We start from the raw sequence: 19,983 nt of genomic DNA, 5'->3' as shown, positions 1-19,983 counted from the left end.
GAACCGACGCGCTCCTCGCCTTCGAAGGGGACCTCGGCCTCGATCTCTTAGGTTTTACCGGAATCGACCCGGTCGTCGGTTCCGATCGGGGACTCGGTAGACGGATCCTCGGTTCCGATGTCGGTCTCGGATCCGACCTGGTGGAAGATGCGCTACGGGGCGGCCGCACCGGTCCCTGCGCTGGAGAGGCCGCTCTCGACGCCGAGGCACTCGGGGGACGCGGTTTCGACCCCGACCTCGCGGAGGCCACTGAGCCAGCTCTGGAATGCCGTTCGGCAGAGGGGCTAGGGCCGGCCTTGGAGGAGGGCAACGGGGCGCCTCCGGACATGACCTTCTGCCACAGGGAGGAGTTAAGACGGGCCTTGCGCTCCTGTCGGGCCTTGCTGGTGAAGCCCTGGCAAATCTTACAGGCCGTCACATTATGGGTCTCCCCCAAACAGAACAGGCACAGTTCATGGCCATCGGTCTTGGCCATTTTAGTGTGGCATTGGAGGCAATGCTTGAAGAGAGCCTTTGAGGCCATCTTCAGGGGCACGCGAAAGGAAGGTCAAAAACAGTCCGAGTCAAATTACCGAGTCCACAACAAAGTCCAAAACGAGATCCGAAGAATAGTCGAGGTCACGAAGTCCGAAGTCAAAAGCCAAGCAATCAGTCAGAATAAAGCACGAAGCACAAAAGCACAGAGCAACGAAGCTCACGTTCTCTCCAAGCGGCGGCAAGAAGAGAACTGAGGGAAGGGGCCGTTGGTCGCTGGAGGATCACGTGACCGTTTGGGCGGGAAAACGGTCGCTGAGGCGCGCGACAAACGGCCCCTTCGGAGCCATGGAAGCTCTAGAAAATTCTCCGGCGGCTGGCCTGCGCCTGCGCAGTCCCCATGTGTGGAGGCACAGAAGAACGAAGATGAACAGCCTCTTTCTGGGGTGCAGATGGACAAAAGTCACTCTCCCTGTCTCCCTCCCCCTCAATCTGACTCAAAAGCTCATGATGGAATAAGTTGTGTTAGTTTTTAAGGTGTCACTAGACTTCTGTTTTATTTTGAGCAGTTAAACCACCTAGGTTTTTTTAAAATCTCCCTTACTCAAATATTTCAGAATTTGTTGCTACTGGGACATATTATTAATATAAGGTATCTTTAAAGATGTGTTTGCTAAATAAAAATGGGGAAAAAACACATGCCAAATCATATCCCTTTATTTAGGTCATCAGATAGTTTCCAATTCTTAATTTTTTTCAGAATATCCCACATTACTGGTTACAGCTCATGTGTGCTGTGTGCATATTTCCCCACTACGCTTTCTTATTGCCTGCACAACCAGAGGATTTCTCTTCCATGACAGTGAACTTGTGAAGTACATTTATGTGACTTCTACTAGGTAATTCTGAAGGTAACTTAAGTACAGATCCATAGAACTATTCCAAAACTTCTTTCTGAGAACAGATAAAGGAGAAGGTAAGTTGGTTCTGTCCTGTGTCCAGAAACAGTTATGAATCTGCTGAAGCCCACGGAAAACGTCCCAATGCTCTTTAATTCAACATTCATATCCCTAGAAGTTCATGCATAAACACTGTGTCCCATTCTAACAGAGAAAAAGCAAGGCAATAATAACATCTGTACAGTTAAATTACTGATGAGCCATATATTAATTAATATATCACCAAAGAAAGAAGGTGGATACTTAACAGTACAAAAGCCCTGTGGGTAGTGATCCTTCACATAGGTTCTTAATGCATTGTCACAAGCATCCCTCCAAGACTTGAGCGCTGCATCTGTGTCTTCTGGCTGGGAATCACTGGCTTCTTTTCTTAAATGATCAAACTTAAAGGAAAGCTTGTTCCTTGGGTCTAAAAATCTGCCATTACCCAGATCACCATGTTCTGTAATTAATACCTTATAAAGAAAAAACAGTCCATTATGAGAACAGTTACTTAAACATACCTTTTTGTGAAATATTTCCTTGACTCACATTTCAAGAAAGTTAAGAATGGAAGATTTGTATTCACTTACCGTGAAGCTTCCTTTCTCGGTGGTCCAGAAATGGGGCAGTCCTTACTTTTGGGATATAGCTCCTCCTCTCTGAAGGCAGGGTCAGTCAGCTGATTTTGATCCTGGAGGGGAGGGGCTTGTCCCTGGAATCACCAGTCTGTTCCCAAGCCCTGACTCCCCATCATAATACCAGAAGGGAAAATAACTGTCCTCAATTTTTTTAATAGAAAGATCCCTCCCTTGAATCCACTGGGAGGAAGACTATCGTCCTAACTCTTCATCCAATCCTAGAAGCCGCCCTGCCAGAAACTCGGGTGGGCAGGACTGCCCCACTCCTGGACCACTGAGAAAGGAAGCTTCACGGTAAGTGAATACAAATCTTCCATTCTCCGGTGGTCCTAGGAGTGGGGCAGTCCTTACTTTTGGGACATACAAGATCAGTGTACCCCAGGGTGGGTAGTCCGGCTTCCAGGCCTAGAGGGTGTGTATTAGTACCCTCCTGCTAAATGTTGTCTCTGGGGAAGGCAACTTATCTTAGACAATTATTGGGAAGACCACCTTATCGATCATTTCTAACGACTAAAGGATTTATAGGTTGCCTGTGTCGGTTTCCCTTAGTGAGTGCACCGTGACATCTATGGGCATCTCCAGACCTCTGGCTTGACATGCCAGAATTATGTACCCTCTGCTTTACCTACTTAGCCAAGAGAAGGACACTCTGGGTCCCAAGAAGGGCCTCCTGCAAACACACAACTAGCGTCCCAGACTTCTGAAACACTGTTTAGTCCTGCCCAAGTGGAATCTCACATGTCTACATATATCAAGGTAGTGAGATTTATTTATTCATTTTCTTCCTGTGCTTTGGATTAGATTAAAGGGAGGGAAGTACTATCTCTTCTGTCCTATGAAAACATGAAGTTCGCCTTTGGAAGAAAGTTGTTTTTGTTCATAATTTGCTCTACCATCTTGGAGGAAAGTGCATGGCTCTCTATCTACTGCTAGTGCCTGCCATTCTGACACTTGTCTAGCTGATTTTATTCTCATCTGAAAGATGGTTTTAAAGGTCAGTTCCTTTAGGGGACATGAGGTCATAGGCTCAAGGCATGTTTTGTATAATGCTCTCAATACCAGATTAAGATTTCACGTGGGAAAAACCAGCGAATCCTTGGAAGATTCTACAATGAGGTCCCCTTTTAGAATCCACTGCCATGAAGGTGATATATAAGGGAACGTCCCTTCCTAGAACCCCTAACTGGTCACTACCTGTTGTCTAAGGGTGTTGGTATTAAGACTTTTCTTCAACCCCTCTTGAAGAAAGGATAGTAACTCCCTAATTAGCCCCAAAAGATTACATGACTCTATCCATGCACTCTTCTGGGAACTTGGCAGGAATTCTGTAGAACTCTTCCTGGAGATTAGCATAGTACCAATCATGCCTTCTATTTAGTCCAACCCTATTAGCTGTTTGTGTTCGACCTCCACACTGTGAGGCTTGTCAGAGCTGGTCAGGAGTGTCGTGTTGATCCCTGCATCAATGGGCCCTCCTGCAGTGGAGGTGGCAGGGATCCATGCTTGAAAGATTCTTCAGGTTTTGAGACCATGTCTTTCTGGACCTGAAGGTTGCTATTAGCATCACTTCTGCACTTTACTGTGTGATCTTCTGAACAGCTTTGTGCAATAGCTGTACTGTGGAAGACATACAGGACGTGTGAAGGCAGCTTGCTGCTCACATCATCTATCCCTATGGTTTGAGGGTTTCTTCTCCTTGCACCTTGTTGAAAACTGTGGTAGACCAGTTGGGGAAATCTCTCTGGATAACATCCATTCTGCTTGGTTCATCACTCTCTGGCTTAGCCAGTCCGCCTCAGAGTTGTCCTCTGTATAAACATATAGTGAGCTGTGGAAAGATTCTGAGATTCCACCATACCATGTCTGATGGCTCCGAGTTCCAAAGGGTTTACCCTGTTGATTATTTGTCCTTCAGCCAGATGCCCTATGCCATTCTTCCTTGGGTGTGGGATCTCCATCCCCAAAGACATGTTCATAGTCATCACTGTTCTCTCTGGTTCCTTGAGTGGGACACCAACGTGGGACTGAATGAGGTACAGCCACTGGTTGTTTTCCTGTTTGAGGACCTCTGGCAATTCAACTATCCTGGACCTCTTGTGATCTAACACCCCATGATATGGCAACAGGCATTTCTGAAGTGCGCAGATCAAGATGTCGTTTGGATACGGGAAAGGAGCCACTCTCCGTGGCCTAGCCATGCTATCAGTGATACTAGGAGTCTGAAGAACACCATAAGTGGTGTTTTCAGCTCAAAGGAAAGGCCCAATGTTGGAAGTGCCTCTATGAGAGATTGAAGGAAGCCAATCTCCCTTCTGAATGGCAGTCATGACAAATTTTACCCTTTCCATTCCCACCTTCTTGTTCATAGAATCATAGAGTTGGAAGGGGCCATACAGACCATCTAGTCCAACCCCCTGCCCAGTGCAGGATCAGCCTAAAGCATCTCTGACAAGTATTCATCCAGCCTCTTCTTGAAAACCGCCAGTGAGGGGGAGCTCACCACCTCCCTAGGCAGCTGATTCCACTTTTGAACTACTCTGACGGTGAAAAAGTTTTTCCTAATATCCAGTCGGTACCTTTGTGCATGTAGTTTTAGCCCATTGCTTCGCGTCCTACCCTCTGCTGCCAACTGGAACAGCTCCCTGCTCTCCTCCAAATGACAGCCTTTCAAATATTTATAGAGAGCAATCATGTCCCCCCTCAACCTCCTCTTCTCCAAACTAAACATTCCCAAGGCCCTCAGCCTTTCCTCGTAGAGCTCAGTCTCCAGACCCCTGATCATCCTCGTCGCTCTCCTCTGCACCCTCTTGATTTTGTCCACATCCTTTTTGAAGTGAGGCCTCCAGAACTGCACACAGTACTCCAGGTGTGGCCTGACCAAGGCAGTATAGAGAGGGGCTATGACCTCCTGCGATTTCGATGCTATGGCCCCTTTGATACAACCCAGGATTGAATTAGCCTTTTTTGCCACCGCATCACACTGACTGCTCATATTCAGTTTACAGTCCACTCTTACCCCAAGATCCCTTTCACATATACTACTGCCCAGAAGTGTATCCCACATCCAGTATTTGTGCTTCTCATTTTTGTGGCCCAGATGTAATACTGTGCACTTGTCTTTGTTGAATTGCATCCTATTCACAGCTGCCCACTTCTCCAGAGTATTCAGGTCTTGTTGAATTTTAATTCTATCTTCTTGGGTGTTTGCTACCCCTCCCAATTTGGTATCATCAGCAAATTTAATGAGCAGCCCTTCCACTCCTTCATCCAGATCATTGATAAAAATATTGAAAAGTACCAGGCCCAAAACCGAACCCTGCGGCACCCAACTGGACACCTCCCTCCAATCTGATGAAACGCCGTTGACCACCACTCTTTGAGTGCGGTCCTCCAACCAGTTCCCTATCCACCGAACTGTCCTATAGTCTACTCCACAGTCTTCCAGTTTTCCCATCAGAATGTCATGGGGGACCTTATCAAAAGCTTTACTGAAATCCAGATAAAGCACGTCAACAGAGTTCCCCCAATCCAGCAAGCTGGTCACTCGATCAAAGAAGGAAATCAGGTTGGTCTGGCAGGGTCTGTTAGGAACAAAACCATGCTGACTTCCCCGGATCACTGAGCGGTCCTTCAGATGCTTACAGATTGATCCCTTTAAAATCTGTTCTAATATCTTCCCAGCAACAGAAGTCAGACTCACTGGCCTGTAGTTTCCCGGGTCATCCTTCCTCCCTTTCTTAAAGATTGGGATAACATTTGCTCTTCTCCAATCTTGTGGCACATCTCCAGTCCTCCAGGAGGCCTTGAAGATGATGACAGGGGTTCGGCAAGTTCTCTGGAAAGTTCTTTCAGCACTCTTGGGTGCACCCCATCCAGCACAGGGGATTTGTATTCATCCAGTGCAGCCAGATGCCTCTCCACTACCTCTCTGTCAATGTCAATTAGCCACTCAGGTGTCCTGCCACATTTTCTACTATCTCTAGATGTGCCTGAGTTCTTCAGGGAGAAAACAGAGGTAAAAAAGTCATTAAGCCTGTCTGCTTTTTCTCTGTCCTGCATCAGAGTTTCTCCATCTACTCCCAACAGTGGTCCAATTGCCTCTTTTACCTTGCGTTTGCTTCTCACATATCTGTAGAAGTTTTTCTTGTTGTAGCGAGCCCTCCTGGCCAGACCCAGCTCGTACTGAGCTTTGGCCTCTCTGATGGCTGATCTGCAGTACCTAGTAACCCTCATATACCCTTTAGAGGTCTGTCCTTCTCTCCATTTCCTGAACATTCCCTTTTTCTCCCTTAGCTTATTCTGGAGCTCTCTGTGCATCCACATTGGTTTCTTGGAGCCCTTACCATGTTTCCGTCTTGCTGGGATAGTGAAGGTTTGAGCTTGCAAAAGCTCATGTTTGAGAATGGCCCACCCTTCACTCGCTCCTTTTCCTTCCAGCACACTCCCCCATGGAATGACTCTCATCAAGCCTCTGAGTTCATCGAAGTTGGCCCTACGAAAATCTAACCTACAAGTCTGGCTACGAACTTCCTTGGCTCCCCACAGCAACTGGAATTCAAGAAGGACATAGTCACTTCCCCCTAAGGTCCCCACCACCTTCATCTCATCTACCAATTCTTCCCTGTTGGTTAATATCAAGTCTAGTATGGCCGAGCCCCTTGTAGCTTCCTCCACCTTTTGAAAAAGGAAGTTATCGGCCAGGCAGGTCAGGAAATTGCGTGATTCATGACGCTTTGCTGAGCCTGTCTCCCAGCAGACATCAGGGAAGTTGAAGTCACCCATAATTACAAGGTTCTGATGTCTGGATACTCTGCCAACTTGTTCAAAGAGGGCAGCATCCATTTCTTCTCGCTGGTCGGGTGGTCTGTAGCAGACTCCAACAACAATACACTTTGTCCTTCCTCCCCTTATTTCTACCCATATACTTTCCACCAGGCTGTCCGCCCCATTCTCCATAACTTCTTGACAATCAAGCCCTCTCCTCACATACAACGCCACTCCACCTCCTCTTCTACTCTTCCGGTTTTTCTTGAACAACTCATACCCATCCACTAGCACATTCCAGTCATGGGAATCATCCCACCAAGTCTCAGTAATTCCTACTATGTCATAGCCCTCTGTTTGCAATAGAAGCTCAAGCTCTTCTTTCTTATTGCCCATACTTTGGGCATTGGTATATAAACACTTGTAGCCTTTGATATGGAGATGCAGACAGCTCCTTTTGGTGTGTGGATCAGTTTGCTTGTGTAAAGATTCAAAGGAGTTTGCCGTGTTAGTCCGTAGTAGCAAAATCAAAAAGAGTTCAGCAGCACTGCAGCACAAGCCCTCGATAACCACAGTCCTCCCCGGCAGATGCATCTGACAAAGAGAACCATATCAAAGGAGTTGTTTACATCCCCCCTCTCCTCCTTCCCCCCCTCTCCTCCTCTATATTTGGCCAGTTTCCTTCTGCCCTCCATGCATCTGACGAAGAGAACGTGATTCTCGAAAGCTTATGCTACAATAAAGTTGGTTAGTCTTAAAGGTGCTACTGGACTCTTTTTGATTTTGCTACTACAGACTAACACGGCTAACTCCTCTGTATCTGGAGTCAGACTCCCATACTGGAACGCCTCTCTTGCCCATCTGAGAGTCTAGCCGCTAGACTATTTATTGGTGTGCCTTCAGGACCTCTTTGAATTCCTTATTTCATCCTGGGCCATGCCAGTTCATTTGTTAAATAGTAACTATGGCTGCGACTATGTAAATAGGGGGCATGTAATTTCTTTCCCCTTAGTGGTGGAAAATGTCATCCAGTCATAGTTGCCTCTGCAACACTGGTCTTTTTTGGAGGTCTCCCATCCAATTGCTAACCAAGGCCAGCCCTACTGAGGTACTGAGATCTGATGAGATCTGGCTTGCCTGGACTGTGATATCACAGTCAGGGGCTGGAATAAGGTCAGAATCATCATTATTCCCCCAGAACTGCTAGGGGAAGATTTTGACCCAAGGTAAGCCACTGAGTTCAAGAAATTATGGGACTCGAACCAGCAGGGTAATGATTCATGTCCCAGCACTTAACCACAACATTACAGCAACTCATTTCAGGCTTCCTTGCCTGGTGGATGCAAACCCCAGACCTTCTCCCTTTCACTAGTCTCTTGAGATGCCCGGGAGTAGGCTGAGGCCTGGGAATTGGGCAAGTTTAGGCTGCAGGCTTGCACTCTCTGAGGCCTGGAAGGAGGCTAGGCCTGCCTTTGCTGACCTACCACCAGCAGAAAATTTTCCAGGCATTCTTGCCTGACGGGTCCAGGCCCTTGGGCTTTTTCTCTTTCACTGGCCTATTGAGAGGTCTAGAAGAGGCTGAGGCCTGGGAGTTTGGAAAGTCTAGGCCGTAGGCTTGCACTTTTAGAGGCCTGGGAGATGGCTAGGCCTGCCTTTCTTGACATTCCGCCATCTAGGCCCCTGGGCATTTCTCTTTCACTGGCCTGTTGAGAGGCCCAGGAGGGGGCTGAGGCCTGGGAGTTTGGAAAATCTAGGCCACAGGCATATGCTCTTTGAGGCCTGGGAGGTAGCTAGGCCTGCCTTTGCTGAATTCTGCCATCCAGGCCCTTGGACATTTCTCTTTCACTGGCCTGTTGAGAGGCCTAGAAGGGGCTGAGGCCTGTGAGTTTAGAAAGTCTAGGCCGCAAGCTTATGCTCGTTGAGGCCTGTGAGGTGGCTAGGCCTGCCTTTGCTGACATTTTGCCAACAGAAATTTTCCCTCCAAAAGGAGAAATGAAAGTGAAAGCGTACCTCACAAGTCCCAGCTGAAAGGAAAGAGAAATAAAGGAGGGCTCCTTTTTATTTAGAGCAAGCTGGCTCTGAGGCTTCTGCTACTCTTTTCTCCTCCCTCCTTCCTTTCGCTGCCCCCATTACTCGCAGAATCGGTTTTACCGCGGTTCAGTTGGGGCTGCTGGGGTTGGAGCAGGTCCTCTGCTGCCGCTGGAGGCTGCTCCTTCCAAGCCTGAGGGAGTTCCCGATAATATCGGTCTCTACAACAGGCTACCGCAGACTCAAATACCGGACCCTCTGGCCTTCTGACGGGGGGGGGGTCCTTCCAACCCGAAGGTGGGGAACCTTGGTGGAGTTTTGCGGTTGTGGCCGTGGAACCTAGGGCCGTCGGCTCTAATGTTCGTTGTCACTCAGAGCGAAATGGGTGTGGGGTAGGTGGTAGGGCCTTTCCTTTCCCCTGCGAGCTCCTCACTGCCTGTGGCCTTGGCCTCCCTGAGTACTGGGATTATAGGCGCGCGCCACCACACCCGGCTCATCTCTGGCAGTTTCTTCTTCACCAGGATCACTGCGCTCCGCAGACCGTTGCTGAAGACGTCCTGCTCGGATGGCAGGGCCAGAAAACTTGGTGATTCCAGGGACAAGCCCCTCCCCTCCAGGATCAAAATCAGCTGACTGACCCTGCCTTCGGAGAGGAGGAGCTATATCCCAAAAGTAAGGACTGCCCCACTCCTAGGACCACCGGAGAATTGTTAATTCTATAACTTCTTCCAGGATAGACATTCCTGTGTCATTCTGGGCACAAATTTCCCTTTCTCTACAAACAACATACGTTTGCCAGAGTGTAACTATGGCAATACTGTATAAACTGAAACCCAGGAACTGAAATTCTGCTTTGTTAAAGCCACAATTAGGAGTTGATCCAGAGGAGTTAGCCGTGTTAGTCTGTAGTAGCAAAATCAAAAAGAGTCCAGTAGCACCTTTAAGACTAACCAACTTTATTGTAGCATAAGCTTTCGAGAATCACAGTTCTCTTCGTCAGATGCACAGAGGGCAAGAAGAAACTACTCTTCCACAACCCGGTTGTGGATGCATCTACTCCTCCCTCCCCTCTCCTCCTCTATATCTGACCAGTTTCTTCTTGTCCTCCATGCATCTGACAAAGAGAACTGTGATTCTCGAAAGCTTACGCTACAATAAAGTTGGTTAGTCTTAAAGGTGCTACTGGACTCTTTTTAATTAGGAGTTGGTCTCTCTCTTCTCCAGTTGGAAACAACTATTCAGGGTGCTTAGAACACAGTCATGATTCATTGGCTCAGGTGCTTCTGTGCAGCTCTGCAGAGCAAAGATGGCACTCTAGAAATCATTATATAACCCAAATCCCAAAGGAATCTAAAATATAATGGCTGATATGCTTATGGAGAGAAAGAACTAAAAGAGTAAATTATATCTATGGCTCACTAACATGTAACTGCAATACCAACAGCTTGTCAAGATGGCGAAAAATCCTCACCTTATGCAAGTGTCCATTACTCTGTCTCAAAGAAGATACTATCCTAACTTATCAGTGCTGCTTCTAACTGGGGGGGGGGGGTGCAATTTGGGTTCAGTATTCAGTAAAAATCACCAAATTTTATGTGATTCAGAAAATTCGGTATTACTGTACTTAAAATGGATTAACTAATGAAATTCAGTAACACCAAATTCAAGTTTACCAATTTATCTGGTAAACTTTGGAAATCATGGCTAGGCTGTTCCTTTGCTAAAGAACAGCAAAGAAACACTGCTTCCCACCTTTTTCAACCAGATGGGAGGGGGGAAGGAGGGGGGAGTGAGGCAGAGGCAGAAGTGATGGGGAAGGGAGGGGGGGAGTGAGTGGCCAATCAGTGCAGGAGCTATCCTTCTCTGGCCAATGGGATTCTCAAAAAGAGTGCCTTTTAAAAACTGCGCTGCAAGGAGTCAGCCTCCGTTTTGTTCTGACCTGGAGACTGAGAGACACTGCCTGTGTCATGGGTCAATTAGGCACAGCCAGCCCTGATGAAGCAGACAAACTTGGGGAAAGATGAAACAGCCATAGGAGTACTCTACCCACCTTCAGCTATAAGCAAACCACTGCCAGTCAGCAGTGGCTCATCTGTCTCAGTTCAGGACACACCAACTAGCTCCCCACAACCCACCTCACCTTCCCCCATTGCAGGAACCACTGGAGCACAGGCAGAAGAGGATCCAGCACAAACTATTGGAGAGGAGGGGAAATGCACATTTAGCAATTCAAAGGCACCTGGAGCCAATTGAGGGTGCAGGAAGAGCACACACTGGGCAGGTGCAGATCTGCAGAAAAATGAGCACTTCAGCAATAAAAGATGGGAGGGGGGGAGTAACGGGTTGTGGAAGCAATGAGTCAAATCATCTTTGACCTCACCACCACTAAACCTGACTCTGCCTAGCTCTTGCAACTTTGGACTGCATTGGCCTACGACCTCAGACTGCTTTGGAATGCAAATGGATCTTGCTGCCCAATGAGTGGATTCCTGGTTGTTGCTGCTTGTGCTAACACCTGCTGCACCTGGAGAATTTCTGCTGGTGCCCGGTTTGAGAGTCATAGATTCACTGGGGTTTTCCCTCTTTGCAGGGAGGAGGTTGACCTGGTGTCTGGGAGGAAAAGGGTTGGGGGAGGCATTTTTTTACTTTGCATTTTAAAAACTGTTCTTTTGCTGTGTGTGGGAATGCTTTGGTTGAGCTTTTGTGTAGTGGAGGGCTTTGATTTCTGGTTTTGAAGTTATATTTACTGTTCATTTTCCTGCTTTTTCTTCGGGGGGTGGGGGTGGGTATTTTCTCGTGTTGTAGGTACTTTCTTTGTTGCGATACATTTTTGATGGTTGTTCTTGGGGGGGAGGGCAGTTTTCCCCTGCTATTGGGACTTGCTCTTTCTTAGAAGAAGTTGGTTGGTGTTTTTTGCTGGGTTCTGATTTCTGTTGGCACAGAAGTTAGTGTGGTGTTCAATGGTTAGTTGTTCTTCTTCTGGGGGGGTGTTGTTGAGGTGTTTGGTCCATGTGTTTCTGCAGTAGGAGTCAGCTTGGGTCCCCCCCCCGAAACAGGAACAAATGGGAGTGGATGGGGGCACCTTGTTCAGGGACCCACAGAATTTTACCCCAGGGTCCAATCTTCTTGAAACTTGGAGGGGAGAGTCTTTAGAGGACATTTAGGAATAGGTCTCCTGCAAATCAGTGGATATTGCTTGCAAAATGTCACTCCCAGCCTCCTGGATAGCCCCCATAGTTTTTCCCATAGAGAATAACGGAGATTAGAAGTGGCTGGGGACACCTTTTGGAGGGGCATAAAATGGCCCTCTGTAGTCCAATCTTCATGAAACCTAGGGGTTAGTTAGAAGACAGATAGGAGTAGGTCCCCTGCAAATTTGATGAAATTTGGTTCAAAAATGCACCCTCCCCCCGGCCACTGGATCACCCCGAATTGAGTTTCCCATAGGAAACAACAATAGCCGAATTTTACCGAATTTGCTCTGTATTATTGAACTGAACTGGAATGTTTTGCTTGATCCAACATATGTCCAAATTCTTCAATCCCCTGATATATTTTAAAGCACTACTGCTGTTTTGGATAGTGCTTTAAAATGGGGAGAGAGATGATTAAAATAATGGATCATAAAAATGCTTATTTTTGTACACACACTTGAGGGCAGACGTAGGGCAGACGTAGGCCACACTCTGAACTGACCTGTAAGAATTCCAATAAGCCATTTTCTGAGCACAACATTCAAAGAAAATATGTAAGCTAATCAGTGGTCAAGTTTGTGTTAATTGCAACTTTCTATCCAAACTTCTGTAAAAAGGGGTCCAAATATCTAATTACTTGAAAAGTACAATACACGATCACTGGGGGCAAGTGGATTTTCATTTACCTGGTCATCGTACCCCTCTATCTTCACAGGAGTGAACTGATCCATGTTATACTGAGCAAATGCGCTGTCAAAGACAGAACATGAATTAGTTAACATTAGATTCTCTGCAAAACCACATTCTCAAGTCCTACTGTTTTCAAAAGTATCAGTTATAAACTTAAGTATTTTTCCAGTGTGGAGAGAATTTGACTTTCATAACTAACGGGCCTATAAAGGAGAACAGTGTTTTGGTATTGGAAACAATTACATCAACCCCCTCCCCCCCAATCCCATTTCATGCTTTATTGTACAAACACCTGTTCATGAACAAATTTCATAGCTGAAGCCAACATAGATGTCAGAATGCATCATCATCACTAACCTTAAGGAATGAAGACAATAAGTTGACAGTATAGCTTAAGGGTAGTTGTTGAAAGGGTAAGAATTGAAAGTATAAAAAGCTAATACATTTGTAATGTTCACAAGCAGACATAGCTGGCTACAGTCTACCAAAATGGAACTTTTCATTTAAATCCATTTTGGCCACGATGTAAAGAGAAGCTTTAACTATACCTAGTAGGGATTTTGAAGTTATTTTGTTGAATAGCAGACCCTTATGTCACACCACAGTCTGCTTTAGCTTTCAAAAGCAGTTTGTTTGTAGCATAGGAGCCTAAAATGTCTTTGGGCACATAGAATTAAGAAGTACAAACCACATTCCCAGTTATTATTCGTATGTAAAGCAAGAAACATACCTAGTGTCCCTTCTCCACTCATTAATAAAGCAAAACAGACACTAATACCACTTTGGACTCCTTTCCACACTACCAGGAGAAATGACAGGAGGAGCAACTAAGGCAGAACTAAGGCAGCTGTACTATTAGAGAAACTCCCAGTAGGAAACTACAAAAAATATCCAGACAGCAGTAGTTCTATGGATAATGATGCCACTTTAAAGAGACTTGTAAGTGTATGATACTACTAACATTAAAGCACACAGTGTTCTTTATATTGTGTTTTGTTTCTTTTTTTAAAAAAAACAGCAGGAGTACTTACTGAGCTGCCCCTTCCCTAAGAAGATTGTCATTATTAAGCAGCAACCGAACATCTAGGAAAGATATATATCCATGAAGATTAGCAACAGTTCCTCTGCTTCAATGTATTCATTTAATGGTACCCAGGTAAACTTTTGAATCGTAACTTGTTTGGCATTATAAAAAACAGATCTCATTAACACGTTTAGTTCTTTCTTGGGAGTGGGAAAACTTCTATTACAAACTTATGAAGAACGTGTTCAAACAGACTGCTTGGATCCCTGTCAGTTCTGGCCCCATACTGCTTCAATTTATACCAATTTCCACACACATTTTTGCCTTTAGTTTCTGTTTCACATTTTTTGGTTCCCCTCCAGGGTTTTCTGGTTCTTTTAAGATCACTTTTACCACCCCAATCTTTTTCTGGAAGCCAATGTTGAGACAATATTTTCCTCATGTGTGTGTTTTTCATTTTTATCCCACCCATACCCACATATCTCCAACCAACTTTTCAATTATTAGACTTTTATCATCATCAAACCACTCCTCTCCTCCATGTTCCTTTAACCCCATTTTGGTTTTGTTTACTATCTTTTTAAATCATCATTGTCATACTGATATATTGACCTACCATTGTAAAAACAGTCTCTAGCTCGTTCCATTCCGAAGATATTTCTTTTTCCTTATATCTCAGCCAGGGAAGGTGCTAGAGACTTTTAAAAAGTGAAAGCAGGAAAAACAAAGCATCTGCTGCATATATTGTCACAAAAATATGTAAATATAACACTATGAAAAAGACATGTTTTTTTAAAAAAAAAATTGCAGCAGGGGGAGTGGCCACTTCTAGGGCCTGAAAAAGCAGTTTAAAAAGCACTCTGGGCTCCAAAAGAAGTCAGATTGCCCAGCTGATGCCTGCTTCTGCTCCTAGCTCTGGGTCAGCACACGTAGGGCTGTCTGGTTTGGAGCATGGGGGAGGGCTTACGTATGGGTGGTGGGAGAATTCCTCATGTGTTCATTTTTGATCTTTAAAAAAAACAGCCCTTATACTGGTATAATATAAGCATGAGCAAAAAACTTAAAGGGTGTGTGTGTTGTGACATCACCAATGGGAGGACGACAGCAATCTCCTTTGAAAATCCTGATTATTTAAGGCATATGCAAAAAAAAATATAAACTGACTCCACAACTGTAAAAATGCAAAAGGAAGGCAGATGTGCAGAAGAACCATACCTAAACCAATTCCAACGTTTGGAGATCAACTGCTAAAAAAATCAAGAGTAAGTTGAGTTTGTGGAAAGCCATATATCTGAATGCTAGTTTTCAAATGGTAACACACTAATCATTCAGCTGGCTTTGAATTGCATGGTGAAAAAAAAGCAGTGATTTCTAAGGCAAAAAACCCTAATGTGCAAAGTAATAAAAAGCTATTGATTTTCTGTCAGGTAAATAAGCTAGAAAATATATTGTTGACTTCAAAAAAGCTGGAACACTGAAGTACAGAGCACGGCAAGCTTCTCTGTACTAAAAAGGCAGATGGCAGAACCAGGTATAACTTAGGCAATCAAGTGTAACCCTTGAACAAACCTATTTTCATGGGCTATTAAAAGCAACAGAGAAATTCCCAACGTTCATGTGTCTAAGCAGCACAAATGGTTCAGTCAGCTGCAAGCAAACATTCATAAGTCTATGACCCTGCTCACAGACTAGAAACAGGAAGCAACACACAGGCTCCATTTCTCTGCCAGAAAAATCAAAGAGGCTCAGCTTCATACAGTTCCAGATAACACTGCACACAGATAAGCTAAGTTACCACAAACAATGATTTTAGGTGCTACAGATGTCTTGATTGACAATTTCCCAGAATTATTTATTTACTTCATTAATAAACTACCTTTCTCCCCACTGGAGGCCCAAAATGGCTTATATTGGTCTATTCTCTCTTTTTCCCACAATAAAAGGCAAAAATTGCATGAACTATTTTGTTCACTTACCATTAAATACTTCATTGAATTCCCCTGGCGGTGCATGAGTGATGAATTTTGCAGCTATACGCACCTGCAAATAAAAGAGGTGAGCGTTAGTAGAGTCACTCACTCAGACATCTCAAACCATTCAGCCACAGAACATTCACAGTGGCGACAGATGAAGCTCTAGCACAGTCATATTTCATAAAGTCGAGGAAACTGGTACCTTGATAGCTACATCAGATGTTCCTGGTGGCTTTATTTACAAAATTCTAAACTAACTGCATTCATGATTTCTCTTGGCACTGAACAGCAATATGCATCATTAGATTAAGTCAAGTTAGAGAGAGTCCATCTTTCCAAGTTAGTGGCCCTGTATCTAACTGTTGTGTATGTGATAGAACTGACAGGTGCAGCTACTCAAACCACTTCAGCAGGACTACAAGGCAAGATGTCACTAAAACTGTCACTGCTACAGAAGCCCTACAGGTAATAGGCTAGCTATTCCAACATTAAATATTTGCATATGATCTAATTCTTAATCGTGTTATTCTCTTCTTATATTCATATTCATGTTTAAGAATCTAAAATGTACATTAATTGTGTGTTGCTGATCCCATTACCCATATTTTATACTTTTCACAGCAAATGAACACCTGAAGACTACTTGGAAACCAGGCATCAGTATACCAATATCAAACACTAAGAATTGGAACAAAATAATTGCAAGTAATAGTCTTTTTTATTGATCTTCTGATAACAGTAATGTAATACTGTTCTCTTGCTGCCTTCCGGTACAGAATATATGTAATCTTCTAGATTAAGTTGTCTCAAAGACTACTGATCAGGTTAAACAAAAAAAGGGGGGGGGGGCTTGTACATTCGTTTTCTGTTCACCTGCTGCACCTGGGGTTGCTATATTAATCAATTACCTTGTATAATATTTTGAACTGACCACCTACAATTTAGCCACAGTTAAATATCAAATACAATTTGGAGCCAAAAATTCCATTAAATAGGTAGCAGTTTTAAAATTCCATTACAGTCTCTTTTTTTTTTTAGCAAGGGAAGGTGAGAATGCTGCTCATCCCCAAGACTTACAGTAATCAAGGATAAACTTTAAAACAGAGCAAAGCTTCTCTTGCAGGTAGGGTTACAGTAATCAAGGATAAAGCTTCTCTTGCAGGTAGGGTTGCCAACAACCTGGAGGAAAAAGTGTCTTGCTGTAAAGAAAATGGCTTTTCTGTTCAAACTGTGACCATCTTAAAATCTTTGATTAAAGGAAGAAGGCCTGAGAAATGTTTACAGAGCTTGCAGTACACAATGACCTTTGAGATAAGAGAAAGCTCCTTAGCTCCTTAGCAGAGCCTCCATGGCATAGCTTTGTACCGATTAATGTTCTTGAGCACTAAGCATATCTTGCACCTGTGGAAAGGGGCTGAACTAAGATTGCAGATTGGTTTCGTTTCTGCCCACTCAAGCGTTCATGCCAGCACAGTGACATCAATTCTTGGAGTTCTGATTGGCTAAACAGGTCTGGGCTGATTGAGACCCCCACTCTTAAAGTAAGTTAGTAACATGAAGAGGAGAGAGGTTAGAAACTAGAGACAGAAACTAGTTTTCTTTTGCAAGATGGCTGCTCCTTTGCAACCATCACGTTGTCTGCTGTTATGGATCTAACACCTACGGTCCTTCTTGTCTCTTTAGAAGAGACTCTGAGGTAATTTGCACATATATGTTTGCCTTCTGAAACTACTATAGATTGTGTAGTTAGACCTTAATGCTAAGGTTTTCTTTTGTACCCATAGCCTGTCTTGTCTATTTGAATATCTTTACACCTAATAAATAATTATATTTTTTACTCTGTTGTGGTTCTTGACTCCTAAACCTCAAAAGGCTGAAACTGGTGTCTTGACCCTGAACTACCTAACAGGTAAAACTTGATTGAGAAACTCTACTTGCAAGTCACCCTTGCAAGGTAGACTTTCCGTTTAAGTTCCCTGACAGGCCAGGAGGTTTGTTCTCTTATTCCTGTGCTTCGGGATAGAAAAAAAGGAATGGTGGCAGCTACCTAGGCTAGTGTGAGAGCAGTCTCTCACTGGCATTTTTGTAAATCCTGCTTTTACCAGAGCTGGAGCCCAGTGTGCATTCATCTCTAGCATGGGTAGAGGCAGCGGGGCCCTGGCAGCTGTGATGCTTGCCTTAACAGAAGCTTAATGTATGGGAATCAGGGTGGATAAAAATCAATGATTTTTTTTTAAATGGATTTTTTTTTATTTAAATCAGATTTTTTAAAAATAAAATGCTTTTTGAGGAAAATATATTACCATCCAAAGGTTATTCCATCATGAAATAAAGATTAGTTTTTAATTATGTAGAATAAGGCTGTATATGCTTAATTTTTTTGGTAAATAAATTCCATTAATCCATTCACAATGTCATGCTCTTCTAGAGGTTTTTGTAAGATTATTGGGCAGTTTCTCTGCCTACAAGATATTATCACAGATGCTTGGTTTTGCAGTTCTCAAAACTGAATTTGTGTCAGCTCAGCAGAGATCACATGCCTCTTCTTCACAGCAAAAATGTTATAACATGAACAGAGTTGAGAAAAAGACCTTAATCCTATTGTTCTACAAACCTATGAAGACAGAATCAACCCCTTCAGTGCTAAGTTTCAAGAAGTTCAGTGAATAGAAACAATATTTTTCTGATTGTTTGGAGTGGAATAGATCTGCACAAGAAGAAACTAAGTGTGAGGAGGGAGGGACAAGCAGTACAAAATGACAGTGAAACTTTTTGAGCACAATACTGCACAAGTCTTTGGATCTTTTGTGTGTATGACCTGAGGTTTATCACATTCTTTCCTTGGAGGAAAAAACCTATAATGGCAGCAGGCCATAAAAGAGACCCAGTTTGGGAATACTTTAATGAAGTTCCTTTACCTATCGGTAAGGCAGGCATCTACTTGCATATTAAAGTTATACCAGCAAGAATTAGTCTTTATGTAGAAAACTATAATTTAAATCAAGCCTTAATGACTTGATTTAAATCAAATCCATCCTGATGGGAATGGGCAGCTGAAACTTTTCATGGAACAAAAACAAATATCACCTGGTAAACAGCATTCCATTAAACCTTTGATAAAGGGGTAGGATTTTTTTTCCTCCAGATTGTTGGCAACCCTACCGACAGGTTGTCTGTTGCAACACTTGGTCACCATAGGGCCACCTGTGATTCCACTTTATTTGCTGCAGAAACGAAGGAGCACCCTTTCCCCCATGTAATTTAACTTTATTTCTGTTATGAGGTAGGCCAACCTTGATGTTCCAGGACAAGAGTAAAACAAAAGAATAATAATATAATAACATTTGATTTATATACCGCCCTTCAGGATAACTTAACGCCCACTTAAGAGTGGTTTACAGAGTATGTTATTATTATCCCCACAACAAAACACTATGAGATGGGTGGGGCTGAGAGAGCTCCTAGAAGCTCTGACTGACCCAAGGTCACCTAGCTGGCTACAAGTGGGGGAGTGGGGAATCAAACTTGGTTCTCCAAATTAGAGTCCCGCACTCTTAACTACTACCCCAAACTAAAGTTTAGTGAATGATTCATGTTTATAGAACCCTTATCTAACATTGTTAGAAGTATCTTTCTGTTATATAATAAAGGCTTTAAAACACTCATTTGACCAAATCTTTCTTTATCCGTCAAACACCCATCCTAGCAAGATATGTGAATGGTCACTGTGAGTCACCAGTGGTCTATGATGCAATTAATTTACTGATGTGGGCAAGCAGAGAGAGTATATGTTCCAAACCACCAAGAAGTTAGAACAGCGTATTGTGACCAAAGGACTTTTAACCCTTCCTGAAGCATGAAAGATATCTTCCCTGCTCAAAGACAAAAGGGTGAACAACCTAAACTAGAAAATGAGTACAAGGAAATGACTTGGGATGTATTTCATGAATCAGAGTTTATGAGCTATAGAAGTGGTTGAACTAATCAAAACCTACACAAAGCATCATGATAGGCGATGATGAAAATATAGATACCAAAACAGCACAAGATATCATAAGATCACCACCTGAAGCTGAACAGATGACATCAGAGGACGTACACTGGATCAAGATTTTGAATTTCTACATGCAATTTCTCTTGTGGTAGTTGTTGTGAGTAGGGGTATGCAGTTCAGATATCCGATTCAGGAAAAATTCCTGAATCGGACCCGATCCATAAAGATTTGGGATTTCCAACATGCTGACCCTGATTCAGAAA

At 43.9% G+C, this 19,983-nt stretch overlaps 1 protein-coding gene across 2 annotated transcripts in view; it reads right to left on the bottom strand.

Annotated features, from left to right (window-relative positions):
• The window catches only part of CAPZA1 (capping actin protein of muscle Z-line subunit alpha 1), a 46,573-nt gene that overhangs the window by 15,839 nt on the left and 10,751 nt on the right, over window positions 1-19,983 (bottom strand). For both annotated transcript variants that reach the window (XM_054979879.1, XM_054979876.1), the window contains exons 2-5: window positions 15,730-15,793; window positions 13,761-13,812; window positions 12,726-12,789; window positions 1,682-1,888 (exon numbers count right to left, since the gene is read on the bottom strand). In XM_054979879.1, coding sequence (XP_054835854.1) covers window positions 1,682-1,888; window positions 12,726-12,789; window positions 13,761-13,812; window positions 15,730-15,793 — 387 coding nt within the window. The remainder of the gene's footprint in view (window positions 1-1,681; window positions 1,889-12,725; window positions 12,790-13,760; window positions 13,813-15,729; window positions 15,794-19,983) is intronic.

This window comes from Eublepharis macularius, chromosome 5, assembly GCF_028583425.1.
Source record: "Eublepharis macularius isolate TG4126 chromosome 5, MPM_Emac_v1.0, whole genome shotgun sequence".
Classification (NCBI taxonomy): domain Eukaryota; kingdom Metazoa; phylum Chordata; class Lepidosauria; order Squamata; family Eublepharidae; genus Eublepharis; species Eublepharis macularius.
The sequence above is the reverse complement of the archived record's forward strand: the minus strand, read 5'-3'. Positions and strand labels throughout refer to the sequence as shown.